Source organism: Pelophylax lessonae (assembly GCF_965119305.1).
Source record: "Pelophylax lessonae genome assembly, chromosome: 7".
In the NCBI taxonomy this organism is placed as follows: domain Eukaryota; kingdom Metazoa; phylum Chordata; class Amphibia; order Anura; family Ranidae; genus Pelophylax; species Pelophylax lessonae.
The window spans coordinates 249,014,094-249,033,790 of record NC_138774.1 but is presented as its reverse complement, the minus strand read 5'-3'; the positions used below and the strand labels follow the sequence as shown (position 1 = coordinate 249,033,790).

At 46.2% G+C, this 19,697-nt stretch overlaps 1 protein-coding gene across 1 annotated transcript in view; it reads left to right on the top strand.

Moving 5' to 3' along the window:
* Positions 1-19,697, top strand: part of PPP6C (protein phosphatase 6 catalytic subunit) — a 94,550-nt gene that overhangs the window by 18,554 nt on the left and 56,299 nt on the right. Inside the window, exon 2 of the mRNA XM_082263792.1 lies at positions 4,519-4,614. Within this exon, the coding sequence (XP_082119918.1) occupies positions 4,519-4,614 (96 nt within the window). The remainder of the gene's footprint in view (positions 1-4,518; positions 4,615-19,697) is intronic.

The window sequence follows — 19,697 nt, the reverse complement described above, 5'->3', positions numbered from 1 at the left end:
AAACAGTTGATTTGGCCACACCTAAGGTTTTTGCTATCTCTCTGATGGGTTTGTTTTGTTTTTTCAGCCTAATGATGGCGTGCTTCACTGATGTTGACAGCTCTTTGGCTCTCATATTGAGAGTTGACAGCAACAGATTCCAAATGCAAATAGCACACTTGAAATTAACTCTGGACCTTTGTCTGCTCCTTGTAAATGGGATAATGAGGGAATAACACACACCTGGCCATGGAACAGCCAATTGTCCCATTTACTTTTGGTCCCTTAAAAAGTGGGAGGCACATATACAAACTGTTGTAATTCCTACACCTTTCACCTGATTTGGATGTAAATACCCTCAAATTAAAGCTGAAAGTCTGCAGTTAAAGCACATCTTGTTTGTTTTATTTCAATTCCATTGTGGTGGTGTATAGAGCCAAAAAGATTAGATTTCTGCCGATGTCCCAATATTTATAGACCTGACTGTATACTTTGACGGTTGGATTGTCACTCAGTTTCAGTTGTGTTCAGGGAGTTGTAGTTTTCCATCTCCTCCCAGCCGAGAGAGGGGCCGGTTTGAGTGGCTGTCACTGTGTTTCTGATTGCCTATTGGATGGGGAGGTAGCTCCCCACACCATGTTGCAGCCTGGATGAAATGAGAAGTGACGCCGCCCTGTGCCCGGAAGTGACGTGACTGGTGGTGGAACGCAGTTCCGCCTGCACTTCCTGGTACAACGGCTGACGTGAGGTCCAAGGTGGGACCAAGCGGCCAGCCATGCAGTTGACCGATTGGCTACCGGCCCTGATGTCCCTATGTCGATCATGATTGTCTGGTGAGTACCAACTGGCATATTATGCATTAAACAGCAGAACTAAGGTTGTAGCACACAGGAACCACGTTACTAGCTACATCTACATACACTTCCTATACCCCCCCCCCCCCCCACATCCATTACAACTGTGCCACTTATTTCTATTAACATATAATAAGGTCTTAGGTTATATATGCAATTTTATCAACTCTAAAATGTTTTTTTATATATATATATCAACTGTAATGTATTAGCATTTAGCATGTATATGTACTGTATTTATTGCTGCGGATTGTGTACCATATTGATATGTTTTAAAAAAAAAAATTGATTTATTTATTTCATTGTTTCACTCTGTCTATGGTACTATATGATCGCTTTAACATATGCTAATGTTAATCACAATTGGTGTAGATTGTGGCCGGTAGGGCTGCTCGAGATTGAAAAAATATCCCCCCCCCCCCCCCCCCCAACGATATATATTGCGATTTTTTTTTTTTTTTTTGCGGCGGATCCTCTTAGTCGCACATTTTTAGTAGTGATGAATGTTGGCCGTGACTTAGCGGTGAGCAGCTGCACGGCAAACCAATCACGTGTGCAGGCACGTGGAATGTGCAGCCTTCTGACCATACAGGGTTAATGTAGGGAAGTAGTGCAGCCTTCTGATTGTAGTACCATACAGGGTTAATGTAGGGAAGTAGTGCAGCCTTCTGATTGTACCATACACTACAGGGTTAATGTAGGGAAGTAGTGAAGCCTTCAAGTTCTGAATGTACCATACAGGGTAATGTAGGGATTGGGGAAGTATCACAGGTTAAGAAGACAGTGTGGATTCTGTGGAAGGCAGAGAAGTCAGGACTCCCAGTGAGTAGAAGAACACAGCCTGACATCCGTCCCCTGACATGTTCAGTCTGCCCTGGAGCTAGTTCTCCTGACTAAGCGGTGAGCGCCGTGAGCAGCGGCACAGCGAACCAATCACGTGTGCCTGCGCCGTGAGCAGCGGCACAGCGAACCAGTCACGCGTGCCTGCTCACGGCGCTCACCGCTAGCTCCAGGGCAGACTGAACATGTCAGGGGAGGGGACGGATGTCAGGCTGTGTTCTTCTACTCACTGTGAGTCCTGACTTCTCTGCCTTCCACACCGTTCTTAACCTGTGATACTTCCCTACACCATCGCTGTTCCGGCGATGTGACTATCGCGCACGCTCATATCGTGATGCCGATGTTAAAATCGAATATCGTTTAGCCCTAGTGGCCGGTGTTGCATGCAATTCAGTATGCTGCCCCAGCAACTTGATGGCCTCTACCACTTACATTGCTGTCCCTTGCCCCTTGTGGGGCGAGACAGTTTGTGGGGGGTGGTACTAGCCGACTACTTAACACCTTTTGTATGGAACAACAGTCCAGTAGCACTTTTTGGCTCTTCTCTCAAAACGCATCAGCCCAGCCATATAGCTGCTGACACCAGCACGTCATCCAGTACAGGGGTTCCCTGGTCACCTTGGAGACGACCCGTTCCATGGTCTTATGTGCTATATCACTCGTTTGTGAGTATAATGTATGTCGTCTGGATTAATGAACCTTTTTTAGTGGTAATGCATGAGGTTGGTGCGCCCTTTTTGTCTTACAGTACATTTTGGATACCCTTGGTCCTGAGGGGGCAGCAAGACCTTGAGTGGTGCATATCAAGAAGACCATATAAGATCCTTTATCCTTCATTACATACCACCCGAGCGCAGGAGAATTTTTTGTTTGGTCATTATTGCACAGCTACTTATTTATTTTCTCTCTCGATTTGTCTCAATTTCACGTGTGTTTTCTCACTGGTTGACGGGTGAGTTCTCGGGTTTGCTCTGATGTCTAGGGGGAGATAGTGTTGTCCCCAGGTTCTTTCCTCCCCTGCCCCTGGAGGGTCGGAAAAATGGGGTCTGCCAGGCCTTCTGGCTATGCAGGCCATGGAAACCCTTTGTGCCTGTCAGGAGCCTTTTTCCCCCGGGGGATCAGGGTAGTGATCCTACCCCTTAAGTGCACTTTTTAGTGTGTGTTTCACATGCATGTTTTTTGTTCACTTAACCACTTCTGGACCGCCGACTGTGTATTTACGTCACTACTTTGACGTTAAATACCTGGGTTATGGCAGTAGATGGCTTCCATAGCCCCAGTATTTTTTATTTTTTTTTACACTGCGGGTGGTCTGCTTGAAGGTAAATGGTCCCAGCGGTGGATTCGCCACGGAATCGCTTTTATGGGGGACGGGAGAGATTCCCACCACTTCCCGGTCGTTTTCCCCACTTACTCACTTCCTGTTGTGTCTCTTCATTTGTAAGTAGGAGTCCTGATGGGCAGGAAGACCAAGTGAGGGCAAGATAGCCCCAACTCAACGCTATTCCCTTGGAGGACAGGAGCAACGTCAAACGTCACTTCTGCCCAATGGCCTTAAAGGGCCAAAGTGTCGTTCCCCCCTCCCCCCCCCCCCCCAAAAAAAAAATTATTTCATTTGACACACGACTCGTCTTACCTGTTGGGTTATACTGCCCCCTACAGGAGTAGAACACTAGGCAGGAAAAAGCTTGACTACGCCTATGAGGCAGTCCCAAGGGCTATAGGCACTTTTTTTCTGCCTAGTCAGGAGTAAGAACCTAGTTCCTTGCTCGGATCTCTGGTCCTGGCAATTTTTTCCTTTTTTTTTTAAATGGAATTTTTTCCTATCTTTATTTTGTTCCTGTGAGACGCTACTATCGGATATTAATAATGTAGTGATAATAGGATTTAAACACATATAGTGCAAAATACTATGTGTAAATCAATACCTGCAAGTTCAAATATTTCTGCCAAACTAGACAAAAATTGTGCAAACTCATATGAATTAAAACGTACCGTATGTAGTGCAAAATAGTACATACACTTTCAAGAAAATAGCTAAAAGTGCCAACATGGTGTTATAGTTCAATTATGTATATATGGTAATGAACAAGTACTGGCTGTCCCCGAGTTACAAACAAGATAGGGACTGTAGGTTTGTTCTTAAGTCGAATTTGTAAGTTGGAACAAGTACATTTTTTGTAGCCCCAGCCAAAAGAATAATTTTTAAGTTTTTTGGATAGCATAGGGAAGGGTTAACCTTTTGTTTTGTACCATTTTTGTTTTGCTGAGTGTGCCCCTTTTCAGAAGATTTCGCCTCACTTTGTGACCCTATGACAAATGGATTTTGAAAATTTTGGGTTGTTGTGGAAACAAGGATTAGTGATAAAGCTTCAGTTTCCCATGAGAACTCTTATAGGAGTGAATTTCCCTTCCTAGGGGTAGATTTCTCCTCACTTCCTGTTGTGTCTCTTCATTTGTAAGTAGGAGTCGTTTGTAAGTCAGATGTTTAACCCGGGGAGCGCCTCCACAGTATATTGTATGTATATATCTTCCCTGGCTTTTTTTTATATTTTCTTTTCTTGTGCTTTTGAATAGTGGTTTATGTGTAACAATTGAAATAAAGCTATAGAGTAAACAAAAAAAGTAATACATGGGCTCTATTGTTTTTAAAATATATTTTAATATAATATTAGAATTTATGGTCTGTCTGACCAAGTGTGGATGTATGTGTGATTAACAGTTACTGGAAGTTTGCAGTATAGGATTCTTTTGGGGACAGACTGATACGAATGTCGCTGTATACTCTGTGGGGAAAAATGTATCTGCACTTTACAAATGAATATTTTCTTATTTCTTTCTAAAGCGTTTATGCGATTATGTTTGTGATCTTCTGCTCGAAGAGTCCAATGTTCAACCGGTGTCAACACCAGTTACAGTTTGTGGAGACATACATGGCCAGGTATGTAATCAAGTTTCAGTGTTTTTTAAAGTCAAACTGCAGTCAAAACTACATATGGGTCCTTTCACACGGCCGCTCCGTGTGTCCGCAAATCATCCCATCCGTTTGCGGATGATTTGCGGACATAATGTAAGTGAATGGCAGTGCGGATGTCAGCGGAATACCATCCGCTGACATCTGATTTTCCTCCTTTCAGTTCTGTTCCGTTTTTTGGAATGGAACAGAACCCTATTTTTTCATCCATGTAAAGAACGGAAAGGAAGGAAAATCGGATGTCAGCAGTGTCATCCGCTGACATCCGCAATGCCATATACTTACATTATGTCCGCATATCATCCGCAAACGGATTGGGATGATATGCGGGCACACGGAGTGGATGACACAAATGTCATCCGCTCCGTGAAGAAAAAAAAAAAAAAAGTCCCGCAGCGGACTTAAGCAGCGGAGCGGCCGTGTGAAAGGACCCTATGTCTTTTTTTTATTGAAGCAATGTGTACAGTATTATTATTATTATTATTCAGGATTTATATAGCGTCAACAGTTTGCGCAGCGCTTAACAAAATGAAGGCAGCCATTACAGTTACAATACAATTTGGAACAAGAGGAATCAGAGGGCCCTGCTCGTTAGAGCTTACAATCTAAAAGGGAGAGTCAATTGATACAAAAGGTAAAAGCTGTGTGGGATGAGCTGATGAAGCAAGTGAAACAGTGTATTAGTAGCCGGATAGGCTTCTTTAAATAGAACGGTTTTCAGGGATCGTCTAAAGATGGATAGATTAGGGGACAGTCGGACAGATTGGGGTAGAGAGTTCCAAAGAATGGGAGAAGCAATGGAGAAATCCTTGAGGCGAGCATGGGAAGAGGTGACAAGGGACCTAGAGAGCAGGAGGTCTTGGGAGGACCGAAGAGGGGCTTGGTTGATATTTTGAGATCAGGTTAGTGATGTAGCTGGGGGCAGAGTTGTGGATGGCATTGTAAACTATTGTTAGCACTTTGAATTTTATTTGTTGGGTGAGTGGAAGCCAGTGAAGGGATTGGCAGAGAGGGGTGGAGGACACGAACGCTTGGTAAGTTGGATAAGTCTTGCAGCAGCATTCATTATGGATTGAAGGGAGGCTAATCTATGTAAAGATAATCCAATGAGGAGGGAGTTGCAGTAGTCGAGGCGAGAGATAACCAGGGCATGAATTAAAAGTTTAGTGGTGTCGTTGGTTAAAAAGGGCCGTATTCTAGCGATGTTACAGAGGCTAAAGCGGCATGATGTGAGCCTGAAAGGACAGTGCAGAGTCCATGGTTACCCCTAGCACCCTGGCATGTGTGGAAGGACTGATAGTTGTTCCATTGATATTGACAGAGAATTCAGGGGAAGGGGCACATGGAGGAGGAAATATTATAAGCTCGGTTTTAGATAGATTCAGTTTGAGGAAGTGGTGTGACATCCAGGCTGATATGTCTGTTAGTAGATCAGTGATGCGGGAGGAGACTGATGGGGTGAGCTGAGGGGTAGAGAGGTAGATTTGGGTGTCATCAGCATAGAAATGGTAGTGGAAGCCATGGGAGGCTATTAGCTGACCCAGGGAGGAGGTATAGATTGAGAATAGTAGCGGTCCAAGGACCCCAACAGTAAGAGGAGTTGCAGGGGAGTAAGTGGAATTGTAAGTGACACTGAAGGTGCGGTGAGATAGGTAAGATTCGAACCAATGGAGAGCACAGTCACGGAGATTGAGCCAACTGAGTTTTTTGAGAAGGAGGGGGTGGTCAACAGTATCAAAGGCAGCAGAGCGGTGTAAGAGTACTGAGTAGTGACCATTGGTTTTAGCTGTTAGTAAGTCATTTGTAAGTTTTAGGAGAGAAGTTTCTGTGGAGTGTTGCCGGCGAAATCCAGACTGAAGGGGATCATGAAGGTTATTCTCAATGAGATGCTTGCTCAGGCGGTTGTAGACTAAAGGTTCAAGGAGTTTGGAAGCGAAAGGGAATGAGGAGATGGGTCTTATGTTGTTAAGATTGGTGTGGTCTAGTGAGGCTTTCTTTGGTATGGGAGTGACTAGCGCATGTTTTAGAGAGCTGGGGAAGATGCCAGTGGAGAGGGAGAGGTTGAAGATATGAGTTAAAGAGTGTAGGATAGAGTCAGAGGGTGACCGTAGTATTTGAGAAGGAACAGGGTCCAGGGGGCAGGAAGTTAGGTGGGCATTAGAAAAAATTTTAGTGACTTCCTCTACAGTAGTTGGGTTAAACAAGGGAAATATTGATTGTCCAGGAGGACAAGGTGTGTAAGGTGAGGGAGATATCTGTAGTGTAAAGATCTCTTCACGAATTGTATTTTATTTTTTAAGTGATTGGCAATCTCTTGGGCAGTGAGTAAGTTAGTGGGTGGAAGTAATGGAGGACGAAGTAGAGTGTTGAAGGTAGAAAAGAGTTGACGGGGGTGTGAGAGGATGTTAATGAGTGATAAAATAGGTCTGTTTAGCAGTGTGGCGGCAGGAACTGTATTTTTGAAGGGCAGATTTATATTGGCTGAAATTTTGCTGTTACTTAGTCTTATGCCACAGACACTCAAGAGCACAACTACGTTTTTTTAGGCTTCTGGTATTATCTATCTGCCAGGGTTGTAGCGGCCGGCCTGATTCTGTGTGTAGTGATGGGGGCCAAGGCATCCAGGGTAGATGACAGTGATCTGTTGTAGACAGAAGTGGCCATGTTGGGGCAGGAAAGGGATGAGATTGTGTTTAAGAGACAATCTGTAGCAGAAAAAAGAAGTGAAGGGTTAAGATTGCGAAGGTTTCTACGGGTAATTGTTAGGTAGTTGGAAGGTAAGGAGGAGGACAAGGAGAGACTGAAACTAATGAGGTGGTGATCGGAGAGAGGGAATGGAATGTTGGAGAGGTTGCGAGGAGTGCATAGGTAGGAGAACATGAGGTCAAGGCTGTTGCCATTAGAGTAAGTAGAAGTATGTGTCCATTGTTTTAGGTCAAAAGAGGAGGTTAAGCTGAAAAGTTTAGAAGTAGCTGGAGTGTTAAGATTAGTAGGGATGTTGAAGTCTCCAAGAATGATTGTTGGAATTTCAGAAGAGAGAAAGTAGGGTAGCCAGGCAGAGAAGTCATCAAGGAAGCCTGATACCGGTCCCGGAGGCCGATAGATCACAGCAATTCTCAATGAAACTGGAGAAAATAGACAAATACAGTGAGCTTCAAATGAGGAGTGGGACAGAGGGGGGTGGATGAAGAACCTGAAAAGTGCTTTGAGGGGAAAGCAGGATTCCAACCCCACCTCCTTTCCGTCCACTAGGCCTGGGAGAGTGAGTCCACAGGAGAGCCCACCATGGGAGAGGGCAGCAGAAGGAGAGTCAGATTCTTGAAGCCAGGTCTCAGTAATTGCAAGCAGGTTGAAGGAGTTTGTGATAAATCGGTCATCGACAGAGGTGAGTTTGTTGCAAATAGAGTGGGCATTCCAGAGGGCGCAGGAGAAGGGGAGGTTGGCTCTATGAGAAGAGGAATAGAAACCAGATAGGGGGTGACTGGTATGTTGGCCAAAGGTAAATGATGGGGGTCCAGGATTTGGGGAAATATCTCCAGAGGTTAGGAGAAGCAGAAGGGTGAGGGAGGTGATATGGGAGTAGGATTTATGAGAGGGGACACATCTCAGTGTCCTGGAGGTATTATTGGTGTGTGGGTTCAAAATCAGCAGGAGTTGATGAGTGCAGTATAAAGGTGAGGATAGGAGTGAGGGTGATATATACAAGCTGTGGGATGGAGAAGAGGGATAAAGAGAGGGGATGCAAACATAAGAAGGAGAATTAGAGATTGCATAATACAGGGTGGTGAGATTGAGAAGTAGACTGAATGTGAGATGGAAAAGGTTGTATAGAAACTCAGGTTGTTTGCAGTTGTATGCTTTGGATGTTCGCTTTGTGCATTCGCTGAAGTGCTGAGCCGAAGTGTAATACTTAATCCAATATTAATACTTTATCCAAGATAGTAGTTGCCAATGCAATCCCTGCCTGTGCGACCCCTGTCTGTGCATCCCCTAGAAAGGGCTTAGATTTATACTGAGTTGGGTGGAGGTATTGCCAATTAATCAATTATGATTGCATAGGAGGGACACAAGGCTGACAGAATAAACTTCTCACACCAAAGACAGACTACAATAAATAGCAAGAGAGCAGAATGGCAGAGTAATAAAGATATGGACAGCTTATAATTTAGGTATAGACAAGAGAAAGCAAAATAAACATCAGTGTTCTATGGACAGAGGTAAAGATTTTGAAAGCGGCATAGATTACCATTGAGCAAATTAGAAACAAGGATTCTATTGCAGTGAAAGGTGGATTTTAAAAGCAGCATAGATTACCTGTGGAGGGATAGAGAAGAGCTTTATAGATAGTGCTGAGCCGAAGTGTAATACTTAATCCAATATTAATACTTAATCCAATATCAATACTAGTAGGGGGTATATAGTATGAACTACCTCTCTATAGTATTAGCATTGCAAGTACACAATCGATATGTGTTGCCTTTCTTTATCGTACATGACGGGACACCGAGTCGGTAATCATGACTATCTGGGTTAGATGCTACCTTTTAGGTGATTGGACACTGGCAACCAATAGACAGGAAGTTCCTCAACAAAAAAGGAAGAACCTCCGTTTTTTTCGCCAGTGTCTTAAAGGTGGTGGTCATGGCTGTTTAAAGCTCTTCAATCTTAAATGATGTTCCCAGTAAGGGGTTGTTTTGATCGGATCCATTCGAATGATGACTTAAGCGCTAAGGGGATTGTACCCTAGCCTCGGCTAATAAGACCCGAGGTTTTGCCTGTAATGTGACCCATCTGGGTGCTGGACCCTAATAAATGGAACCCTGGTTATTATCCCAAGGAGTTTGCCAGCAGCGTCCTCTACAGGTCTTGCGGGGTCTTCTGGTTTAGAGCCAGATTGGGCAGAAGACGTTGAAGAGGTTGCTGTTAATGATTTGAAAGAGGGGCAGGCTAAAGATGGTTTCTCTTCTGAAGGCTCAGATTCTGAAGAACCATTTTCCGCATCTCACTCTGAGGCTACTGATTCAGTCCCTCACCGAAATGGTTCGGACAGGGTTTAAATTGCCTCCTCTGGAAATGTCAGAAGCCTCCTTATCTTCTTTGGATGTTTTGCGGTAACCACAGATGCCAGCCTTGTGGGCTGGGGAGCGGTCCTGGAGGAAATCTCTATCCAGGGAAGGTGGTCTCAGGTATAAAAGGTTTTACCCATCAACCTCTTGGAGGTCCGGGCAGCCCATTTGCCTCTGGTTTCTTGGACGACCAGGCTGGTGTCCTGTCAGGATTCCGGCAGAGAGTCATGTTCCATGTCTGTCAGTGGTTTTCATCCTGGGGGTGGACAACTAGCAGGCTGACGTTCTAAGTCACCAGCAGTAGTTTCCAGGGGAGTGGTCCCTGCATCCCGAGGTCTTTCAACTGCAAACGTTGGAGTACTCCCGTCGTAGATCTGTTGGCGTCCAGGTTCAAAAACTTGCTCGACGGGTTTGTTTCCAGAACCAGAGATCTGATCGTGATCAAGACGGATGCCTTAGTGATTCCTTTGTTTTGGTTCAACCTGATCTATGCGTTCCCTCCAGTCCAGCTTTTTCCATGTCTGTTGAGCAGAATTCAGGTGGAGGGGAAGCCGGTGATCCTAGTGGCGCTCCGCTTGGCCCAGGAGACCTTGGTTCACGGAAATCGTAAAAATTAGCAGTGGAGGAGCCATGGTTGCTTCTATGTCGTCCAGACCTGCTCTCCCAAGCTCCCATATTCCACCCTACTTTACAGTCTCCGAAGTTGACGGTTTGACTATTGAGATCATGAGGGCTCTAGTCCAGCTCTGGCTATGTTGATAAATGCCAGAAAACCTGTCTCTAGGAGAATCTATTAAAAGGTCTGGAGATCTACATTTCTTGGTGTGAATCGAGGAGATGGCATCCTCAAGTATGTTTACATAGTTAGCGAGGCTGAAAAAAGACACCAGTCCATCCAGTTCAACTGATGAGTGTTTGTCAATAGTACCTTGAATACCCCTGTATGTTGTGGTTGTTAAGGTGACCATCTAATCGTTTTTTTTTTTTTTTAAACTATCGATGTTCCTTGCTGATGCCACTGCTTGTGGAGGAGTTCCACATCCTTACCGCTCTGACTGTATAGAATCATTTCCGGAGTTTAAAGCGGAGTTCCGGCCTCGGGGGTGAAATTTAGATAAAAATACCCCCGAGACAGTCAGGGCTAGTACATTCTACAACGGATAGCCTCTGAACTGTCCCGGGTCGCACTTACCTTTTTAGAAGAAATACTTACCTTTGAAAATGTATTCTCCAGCGCTGCCATCTCGGATTTGGGCAGCTGAAGACAGCGCGTCCTCTTCTGAGTCCTGTTTCTGTGAGCTTGGTTTCTGGTTATGTCGCAAAGACCCAGCAGAGGCGGTTCTGTGAAGGCATAGCTTGTTGTGAGGACAAGTCAGAAGGTACTTCCAATCCGATTGTAGGTGAGCCCGAAGCTCCGAAAAAGTTGTAGCCTCATGAGTCCTGGTAATCAAAGGAAATTTTAAAGGGAAAGCCCCATCGATATTGAATATCTTGGGCTTGTAGAAGTTGCAGGAGGGGTTTTAGCCCTCAACGTTTTAATATGGTCGATTGAGATCTGAAAATATTTTGTATGAGTGACCCTGAAAAGTAAGTGAATGAGAGTCTCTAGAGGCCTTCATCACTGCCTCCTTAGTGCGATAGTAGTGGAAGTTCAGGATAATATCCTGCGGTGAACCCTCTGGATTTCTGTGGGATAGACCCCTGTGTACCCTGTCCATTTCCAGTCTCTCAGCAGGAATGGATGGGATCAATTCTTGCAGCAGGGCTAACATGGAGTCTTGTAAGTCTGATAGTTTCCGGGAGCCCCGTACTCTAATATTGCTCCTGCGAAGGTCTATTGTCTGCGTCCTCAAACTGGGCTTACAGTGTGGCTAGCTCACCCTGTAGATCTTCTTCTAGATCTCTTGTGGGAATCCAGGACTGTTATAGCTGCATCTAGCCTAGCCTCAGTAAGGGATGAGCGCTGGCCCGAGTCTTTTAACTCCTTTCTTATATCTGAGGATCGTTTTTTGGTGACTGAAGTGAGTTCCTCCCTCACTGTCTCCCTGATCTTATCCAGCCATGACCCCTCAGTATCGTCCTCCTCCTGTTGAGTCCGAAAAGCAGTGGGGAACTGACGGAGACTGTCAGGAGAGCCCTCTGAAGCCACCGGAAAGCAAGCAGCGTGTCATGCTCACCTTCTGCAGGCTCTGCGCCATCTTAGGTGGCTGGTGCCGGTGCGGCTTCGGGTCCTGTTGTGCTTTTGGACTTGCCTTTGTCCGGGGGACCCATGGTATCCCCAAAGTCTGCAGGAAAACTACTTCCTCTGGATCCTAATTTTGGACAATTCCGCTGACTTTGTGATGCGGGAGGCCCGTTTAATGTGCCCGAGGGGTGTGCGGAGCGGGACTATGGAGCGACCATTCAGCTCCGTCTCGTGCATGTGCCCCCCCTACATTTTCTTTTTCGTACATCACGAGACACAGAGCAGGCTTTTTGTAACTTTTAAAATTTTAATTCGCTGCCAGCCTCTGTTTTGTCCAGCCATAACAGTGTAACAGACCCGGAAGAGCTTTTTTTTTTTTTTTTTTTTAAATGATGCCTCCAAATACCTTTTTGTCTCCTCTCACCTTCCAGCACGGCAACACCTGAGATGAGGCTCTACTCCTACAGGAAACAGTTCACAGCTGCTTAAAAGTCCCCATACTTCCCCTTGTCCCTCAGTATTGATTGTTTCTCCCACAGCGTAACACTTGATTTTTTTTTTTTTTTTTTTTTTCTCTGACCAGAAGACCTAGAGAGTCGGATGGTACCCTTGTAAGGCAGGTTTAGGAACGCCGATAAGGGCTGCATGCCTTGAGCTTCCTACAGGTTGCCTCATATTTTGTTGTAGAAGCGGTTCAGGCACAGTGTGGGGGTCTCCCGCCTCTGTACTCTGCTCAGCAGCTCGGGTCTCCTCCTGTCTTCAATGTTTGCAGTGGGTGCCATGTTGCAATGGCTGGCCTAACTTGTCATGCAGCTAAGGGGAGGACTCGGTGTGCTCCAAGCTTCGTTCTGAAACCGGCACTTCTGGTCTGAACAGGGAAGAGGCGAAACATGCACAGCATGACCCGGAAGAGGGATTGAAGCGCGGAGGAGACCCCGGACCCGCGTGGCGGTGGGAAGGTGATGGGCTCTTCAGCTACCAAGAGCCAGAAAGCTGCTAAGAGTGTGAAGCCTGTCTGAATCCACCTCATGGAGGAAGAGAATGGAAAGACAGCACAGGTGGCTACAGGCAAGAGCAGGTCGTGGCCTGGTAAGTGCCTTTCCTTACTTGGGGGTAATACCAGTGTCAGACTTTAGTCCCTGGTAGTCCCCATGCTCTCCCCTCCTGGGGTGGGGCCCGTGGCCAAGTTAAAGGGGAGGGGGCAGGAAGAGTGACTGTTAATTTTTTTCCTCTTCTCTTGCAGAATCCCCAAGTGGATTCCAGGAGGCCTCTGACAAACCACTCCCTACATCGGCTAGCACTAGCTCCCCTAAAAAATGCAATTGTGGGGAGAGAGTGTAAAAATCTCACACTAAGACATTTTGTTATAGATGTATTAAGTTGGCTGGTAAGGAGGTCTCAGCGTTAATGAAGGATTTCCATAAGTTAGTTCAGGAGGAAATGTTTGCCACTATCCAGTCCTTTCGCACCTCTGTAGTCTAACCCCAGGTAGTGGACCCAGAAGAGCTGACAACTGTAAGGAGGGCCCTTCTTCTCAGAGCAGTTTACTTTACAAGACAGGGCACAGCCTTCCTTTCTGCCCCCCCACTCAAACTAGGGAGGAGGAAGACTTGGGCAGAAAGTCAGGCAAGATCCGAGCCCAGCTCTGCAGAAGATGTTGATCTAGATTGGGAGGCAGAGGAGACCAAGTTAAACAGACATCTGTTTGTATAGGGGGTTGGTTAAAAATCAGTCCAAAGTATTTCCTGTACACTTGCCCTGGAACGATTTAATTCTTCAAGAGTAGGATGTTCCTGAAAGGAATTTGGTCAGACCAAAAGCGTGGAAAATAAGATTCCCCTTTTGAGGAGGTGGGAAAATTCCTAAAATGGACGCCTCCCTATCCCAGGTGACCAAAAGATCTGACTTCTGCTTTGCGGATACAGGGAGTGTCAAACAAAGATGCCATGGACCCGTAAGTCAGAGTTCCTGCTAAAGAAAGCCTGGAAAGCCAATTCATCCACTATAGCCCCAGCGCTGGCTGCAACCTGTGTTGCCAGGAATTCGGACTTCTGGATAGAAAGACTTTACAAAGCACCTGTCACAGGGAAGTAAGTCTCAGGAAGTTCTAGATTCCCTTTCAGTTCTAGGGAAAGCTGTCGCCTACCTGGCTGATGCTGCAGTCGAGTAAGTTAAAGCCTCCGCTAAAACTTCAGCTGGGAGGGGGGGGGGGGGGCATTTGGGTTAAAGCTTAGCAAGGTTATTTTGCTTCAAAGGTAAAACTGTGTGGTCTTCCTTTTTGAAGAGTCTTGCTGTTTGGCCCCAGGCCTGGATAAAGTTGTGTCCAGATCCTCTGATAAAGGGAAGAAATTTCCTATCAAACCCAAGAGGGAAAGCTATAGGAATTTTTTTATTTTTTTGTGGCCCCCCTGGGGCAAAATCAAAAATGAACCAAAAAGGAACCCAATATGAAGTGGAGTTTTGGTAGAGTTGGGCAAAGTCATTTGCTCTTCTCTTCTCTCCAGGTTCAAGCACCCAAGATACAAAGTGACGCCAGAGACAGTGAGGGGCAGACTGTCTCAGGAAATCTCAGTTCAAACATTTTTCAACTCATTCCAGAAAGCTACCGCCTAGATTTCTCATCCAAACGCCCTCAAAAAATTAACAGATCCTCCCAAGGATATATTAAAAAAGAGAGCCCTATTAAAAGGGATCCAGGAACTGGCTAAACATCAAGTGGTAGTGCTGGTGCCAAAAAGTCAGCTTTACCAAGGCTTTTACTCCCATGTATTTGTGGTACCCGAACCCTCAGGGAAATACCATCTTTTCATAAACCTCGGAGACTTAAACAAGTTCCCAGAGTACGAAATGTTTTCCATGGAAGGGATCTATGCAGTACACAAAAACCTATTAAAAGATGTTTGACTAGATCTCGAGGATGCCTACTTGCATGTTCCGATTCATCCCGAACACCAGGCTTTCCTGAGATTTGCGGTAGTAACCCAGAATGGGGTCTCTCATTGGCAGTTCAGGGCACTCCCTTTTTGGTCTAGCGGCCAATCCAGGGATTTTCACAATATCCTGGCAGTCGGTAGCATATCTTTATTTCCAGGGAATAGCTTTAATCCCTTACCTGGGTGATCTACTGATCTTCTGCCCTTCAGCAATACAGGTGAGATCAAACACCCAGAAGGTGATAAAAGTCCTGCAGACGCTAGGCTGGTTGGTCAGCATGGAAGAGTCGTCCCTTAGAGCCAGCTCATGTTCAGACCTATTTAGGTTACCGGATAGACTCACGGGTACAAAAACTCTTCCTTCCAAGGGAAAAGGTGGAGAAAGTAGTATCAGTAAAATGGCTGATAGTTGCCCCCCCTCGTGCTCCAGGAGAGAGACCCTGAGTTTTGGGGCTCATGTCAGCCAGCATCCCAGCAGTTGTTCGGGGCACAAATACACTCGAGACCTTTAATTCTTCCACCTTTCCTCCTGGGGCAAAAAGGTTGAGTCCCTGGATCAAAGTTTAATCCTCGTCCCTCAGTTAAAATCTTCCCTAAAATGGTGGTCTACAATCTGGAGAAGGGCAGGCCCTGGGGTCAGTAGGGTCCTCTGAAAGTCACCACAGACGCAAGCACCTGGCATGGGGGGCCCCACCTAAAGAAAGCCAAAGCCCAGGGCACCTGGAACAAGGAAGTAGCCCAGGTTTCTTCCAATTTCAGTGGACGAAGCTCTAAAGACCTTCGAGAGTTCCATTTCAGGCAAGGAGATTAAGGTCTGCTCCAACAACGCTACGGCAGTAGCTTACCTGAATTGCCATGGAGGTACCAGGTCCAGACCCCTCCTAGACCTAGCCAAGGAGATCTTAGGCTGGGCCGAAGGAAGGTTGGTCTGTTAGCAATTTACATAAAGGGGTAAAGCAATTGGGAAGCAGATTTCCTCAGCCGTCAACCAATAAGACGGGGAATGTGAACTGAATCTGAATGTGTTTCAGACGCTAGTCCAGAAATGTGGCTGCCCAGAAATAGATCTATTTGCCAGCTTCAAGAACAAAAAGGCAAAGAGTTTCTTCACCCTCACGGGAAAGAGTTGGAGGGCCTGGATGCTCTGGCTCAGATCTGGCAGTTCGTTAGCTTAGGCCTTTCTCCCCTCTAACTCTAATCCCTTGAGTCATACTGAAACAGTGGTTCCTCGGGCCTCCGCCTCCTCCTGATTGCGCCATGGTGGTTTGCGACCCTGAAGGCGCTATTAGTGGTGCCTCCTTTGCAACCCGGAAGGCCCTATTGGTGGCGCCTCCTTGGAAGCTTCCAGACCTACTCTCTCAGGATCTAGTATTACACCCCCAGGCTGAAGTTCTTCCAGCTGACGGCCTGGTTAGTGAGCACCAGATCCTTAGCATAAAGAGCTGCTCAGATCGAGTGACAGACCTACTCCTCTTGAGCAGGAAACCAGTAACGAGGAAGATATACTCTAAGGCAGTGATGGCGAGCCTTGGCAACTAGGTTCTAGAGGCATTATCTAGAAACCCTTTTGAACCTATTGAAGAGGTTTCCTTTTAAGTCTTTGACCCTAAAACTAGCCTTCTTATTAGCTATAACAGCTAGAAAGGTAGGGTACTTACAAGGTCTTTCTAGATGGATCAGACAAGCCATTACTGTGTCATACGAGATTTCAGGCATTCCTGCACCATCAAAGCTGAAAACACACTCAACCAGAGCCCTGGCAACATCCTGGGCTGAGAAAGTGGAAGCCTCCTGGGAACGGATTCGCAGACATCTGGTCCAGCCAAGACACCTTCCTGAAGCACTATAGAGTTGAGGTACTGTCTCAGCAAGACCTAGCCTTCTGCCAAAATGTGCTGCAGGCGGTGGTCCCACCCTAAGGTAGGCCTGCAGTTACTTAAATATCCTCTCATGTGTTGCCATCCTGGAAAGTGAGAGGCAAAAACCGACGGTTAGACTTACCGGTAACAGTGTTTTCTATGAACTTTCCAGGAAGGCAGGCCTACTTTCTGCCCAGTTAAGGGGGGAGGAAAGAATGTTAACAGGTGGTAAGTACCCAAGTGAATGTATACCTCTTGTGGATTCGGTGGGAGAATTACTTTTTTACAACTGAGAGACAAGGGGAAGGTTGGGGCCTTATAAGCAGCTGTGCACTGATTGTTTCCTGTACGGTGGAGCCTCTCATCTCTCATGTGTTGCCATCCTGAAAGGTTCGAAGAAACAGTTACTGGTAAGTCTGTCGGTTTTTTCACATATCTTCAGGCCGATCATTTGACTCCCAGCCTCTCCTACTCCGATCCAGGGCTGCAGTGGGAGGGGCCGAGATCTCCCTTTAACGTCAGTCGGGGAGGCCACGTAACTGAAGATTAAATGAAAGTGCGCTGATAATTAATACTGTGTAAAGCTGCAACCAAGAAACTGTGCCTAGCAAAATAATATATAAACGATGGTTGGTGCGCTAAACAATGATACAATGCTCAACAAAAATGTTTAACATAAAATGTGACTCTTCGTATGTGAAATAACTGTGGATAACAACAATTCTTCAGTGATTACAAAGTATCAAAAAAAAATTTCTATGAAGTGTTTCAAAACAAAATAAGAGTCCATCAAATGATGACACAATAGTGTTCTGAAGTGTTGTGGTGATGGTGCTTGAAGTATTATTCCAAAAAAGAGTCATTCCTACATGATTTAAAATCCCAACACCAGCTGCCGATCCTGCTTACCAGATGTATATGTCTCATAGGCAATAAATCACCGCAAGGCATGCAGATTCACCCTGTTGTAACCACACAATAGAGCCTCTTACCAGATATAACAATGTATATGCGCTCATAGGGTGTCTCCTCTAGTTGAATCAGGAAGTAGTGTTAGTGTTCTCCTAGGTTATACCCTGATCACCGGACTGTATACTCTTCTTATGATATACTCCTCTTAGTGGCGCTTCAGGCCCGAGGCCTCGTCTGTCCTCCGCTCCCTGCCGCCTCTGGTGCCTGGATCACGTAACAGCTGTGCTGGCTGCTCAGCCCCTCCCGCTTTAGCCCTGGGTCAGGGAGATAGAGCGGCTGGGAGTCACATGACTGGACTGAAGATCTCTGAAAAAGGTATTTAGAGGCTTCATTTTAAAAAACACTTAGGGCCAGTTCACACCACATGCAGTCTAGTGCGTTGCTTTTCTGCATCAAAAACACATGGATAGTAGGTTATATGGTGTTAATGGCATAGTTCGCACCAGTGCTATCAGTTCAAGCTCGTTCCAGAAAAAAAAGTAGCATTTTTTTCTGCACTGTACTGGAACGCGATAAAATGTATCAAAAAAACCCCGGAACACACCTAAAACGCGCCGGAACACACATTTCCTTTTTGGGTGCTAGTTGGCACCAGATAAAGTCTAGTGCGGTTTTGTTTTTTTCCCTGCATGAAAAATGCGTGAACAGTGCTTTCTATGCATTCCAATAGCCCTAGTTCACACCGGTGCAGTCCATTCCAGTCAGTTTCTGGTGCAGAAGATAAAAAGTAGAACATGCTGCATTTTTTTCTGCACAGAACTGTACTGGAACATCGCAAACCATATCAAAACACACAAACTGCGTGTGACGTGAACTGTAAGCAAAAACGTATGCAGAACTTATCCGGCGTGCATTTTTGTGGTGTGAACTGACCCTTAAGGTTAAGAAGGAAAAAGGGGGGGGGGGGGCAAAAAATGCACTGGACTGCATCAAACTTTAATAATCATGACCACCTGGATTATGCACCACCTTCAGGTGAATGGACACTGGCAAAAGAAGTCTTCCTCTATATTAATCCACCAACCTAGGGAAGCTGCAGTGAACTGCAGTTTTGAAGGTGATGGTCACTGATGTGCATCATAAATTACCAGATTCTTTAAAAAGGCTCCCTGTTGGGACTAAGGAATTGATAGCCCAGATCCAGTTAGACCGCTGTTCTGCTAAGATTATTGGTACCTGGTGCGTGACCTGATTGTCATGGAGAGAGTATGCAAGCACTGAGAACGCCTCCATCCCGGGGTAAATATACAGCAATAGCGGCCGATCTGACTCTCCCACTCAACCGGACGATGCCTTCCCGACGCTGCACCGCTTTCAAAATGCCCGGTGGCAGTGGACATTCACGGAGCTGGCTCCAAGCCTTTTTCACCCCGCATAAGATGGGCCCCAGTTCTGCAGCCAAGATGGTGCCCGGCCACGAGGCTTAAGACACACAGCTTCAAGTATTTAGACCATTGAGCTTATGCTCTTGCTCTCTAGGAGTAGGACTAGGCGGAAACATTTTTTGATTCAGAGGGTATACCATCACTACCTGCTTTAGGACTTCCAGTTTTTTTTCTGCCTAGTTCAGGAGTAAGGACCTGGCTCTCTGCTGGGATCTGCGGTCCTTGCATTTTTTCCTACTTAAATTGATTTTTTTACTTTTTTCTTTTTGTTCCTGTGTGAACTACAATCAACAGTCAGACTGGGTGACCCACTGGATATTCTAGATCCTTACGGTCTTCCCAGTCTTGCCTGCGAGCACAACCCGCACGGGTCCCACCCCCCACTCGGGGATGGTAGGCCCCCCTGTGTCCTTCCTCCCACTTGTGCTTCCCCCTCCTCCTTTTGGGGTTCCCCCTTAAATTTGGTAGGCCCTCACCTGTTCCCCATTTGGGGGCTACATGGTGCTGGACGGGGGGAGCGGTGGCTGATGCCCCTGCCGTTCCCTATTAGAGGTGTCCGTACCTGAGGGGCTGCGGGGGAGGCGGTCTCTAGGGGGTCCTCTCCTGGGGTCTGTAAATGTTTTTTCCCTGGGGTCCAGGGTCCCGTGCGG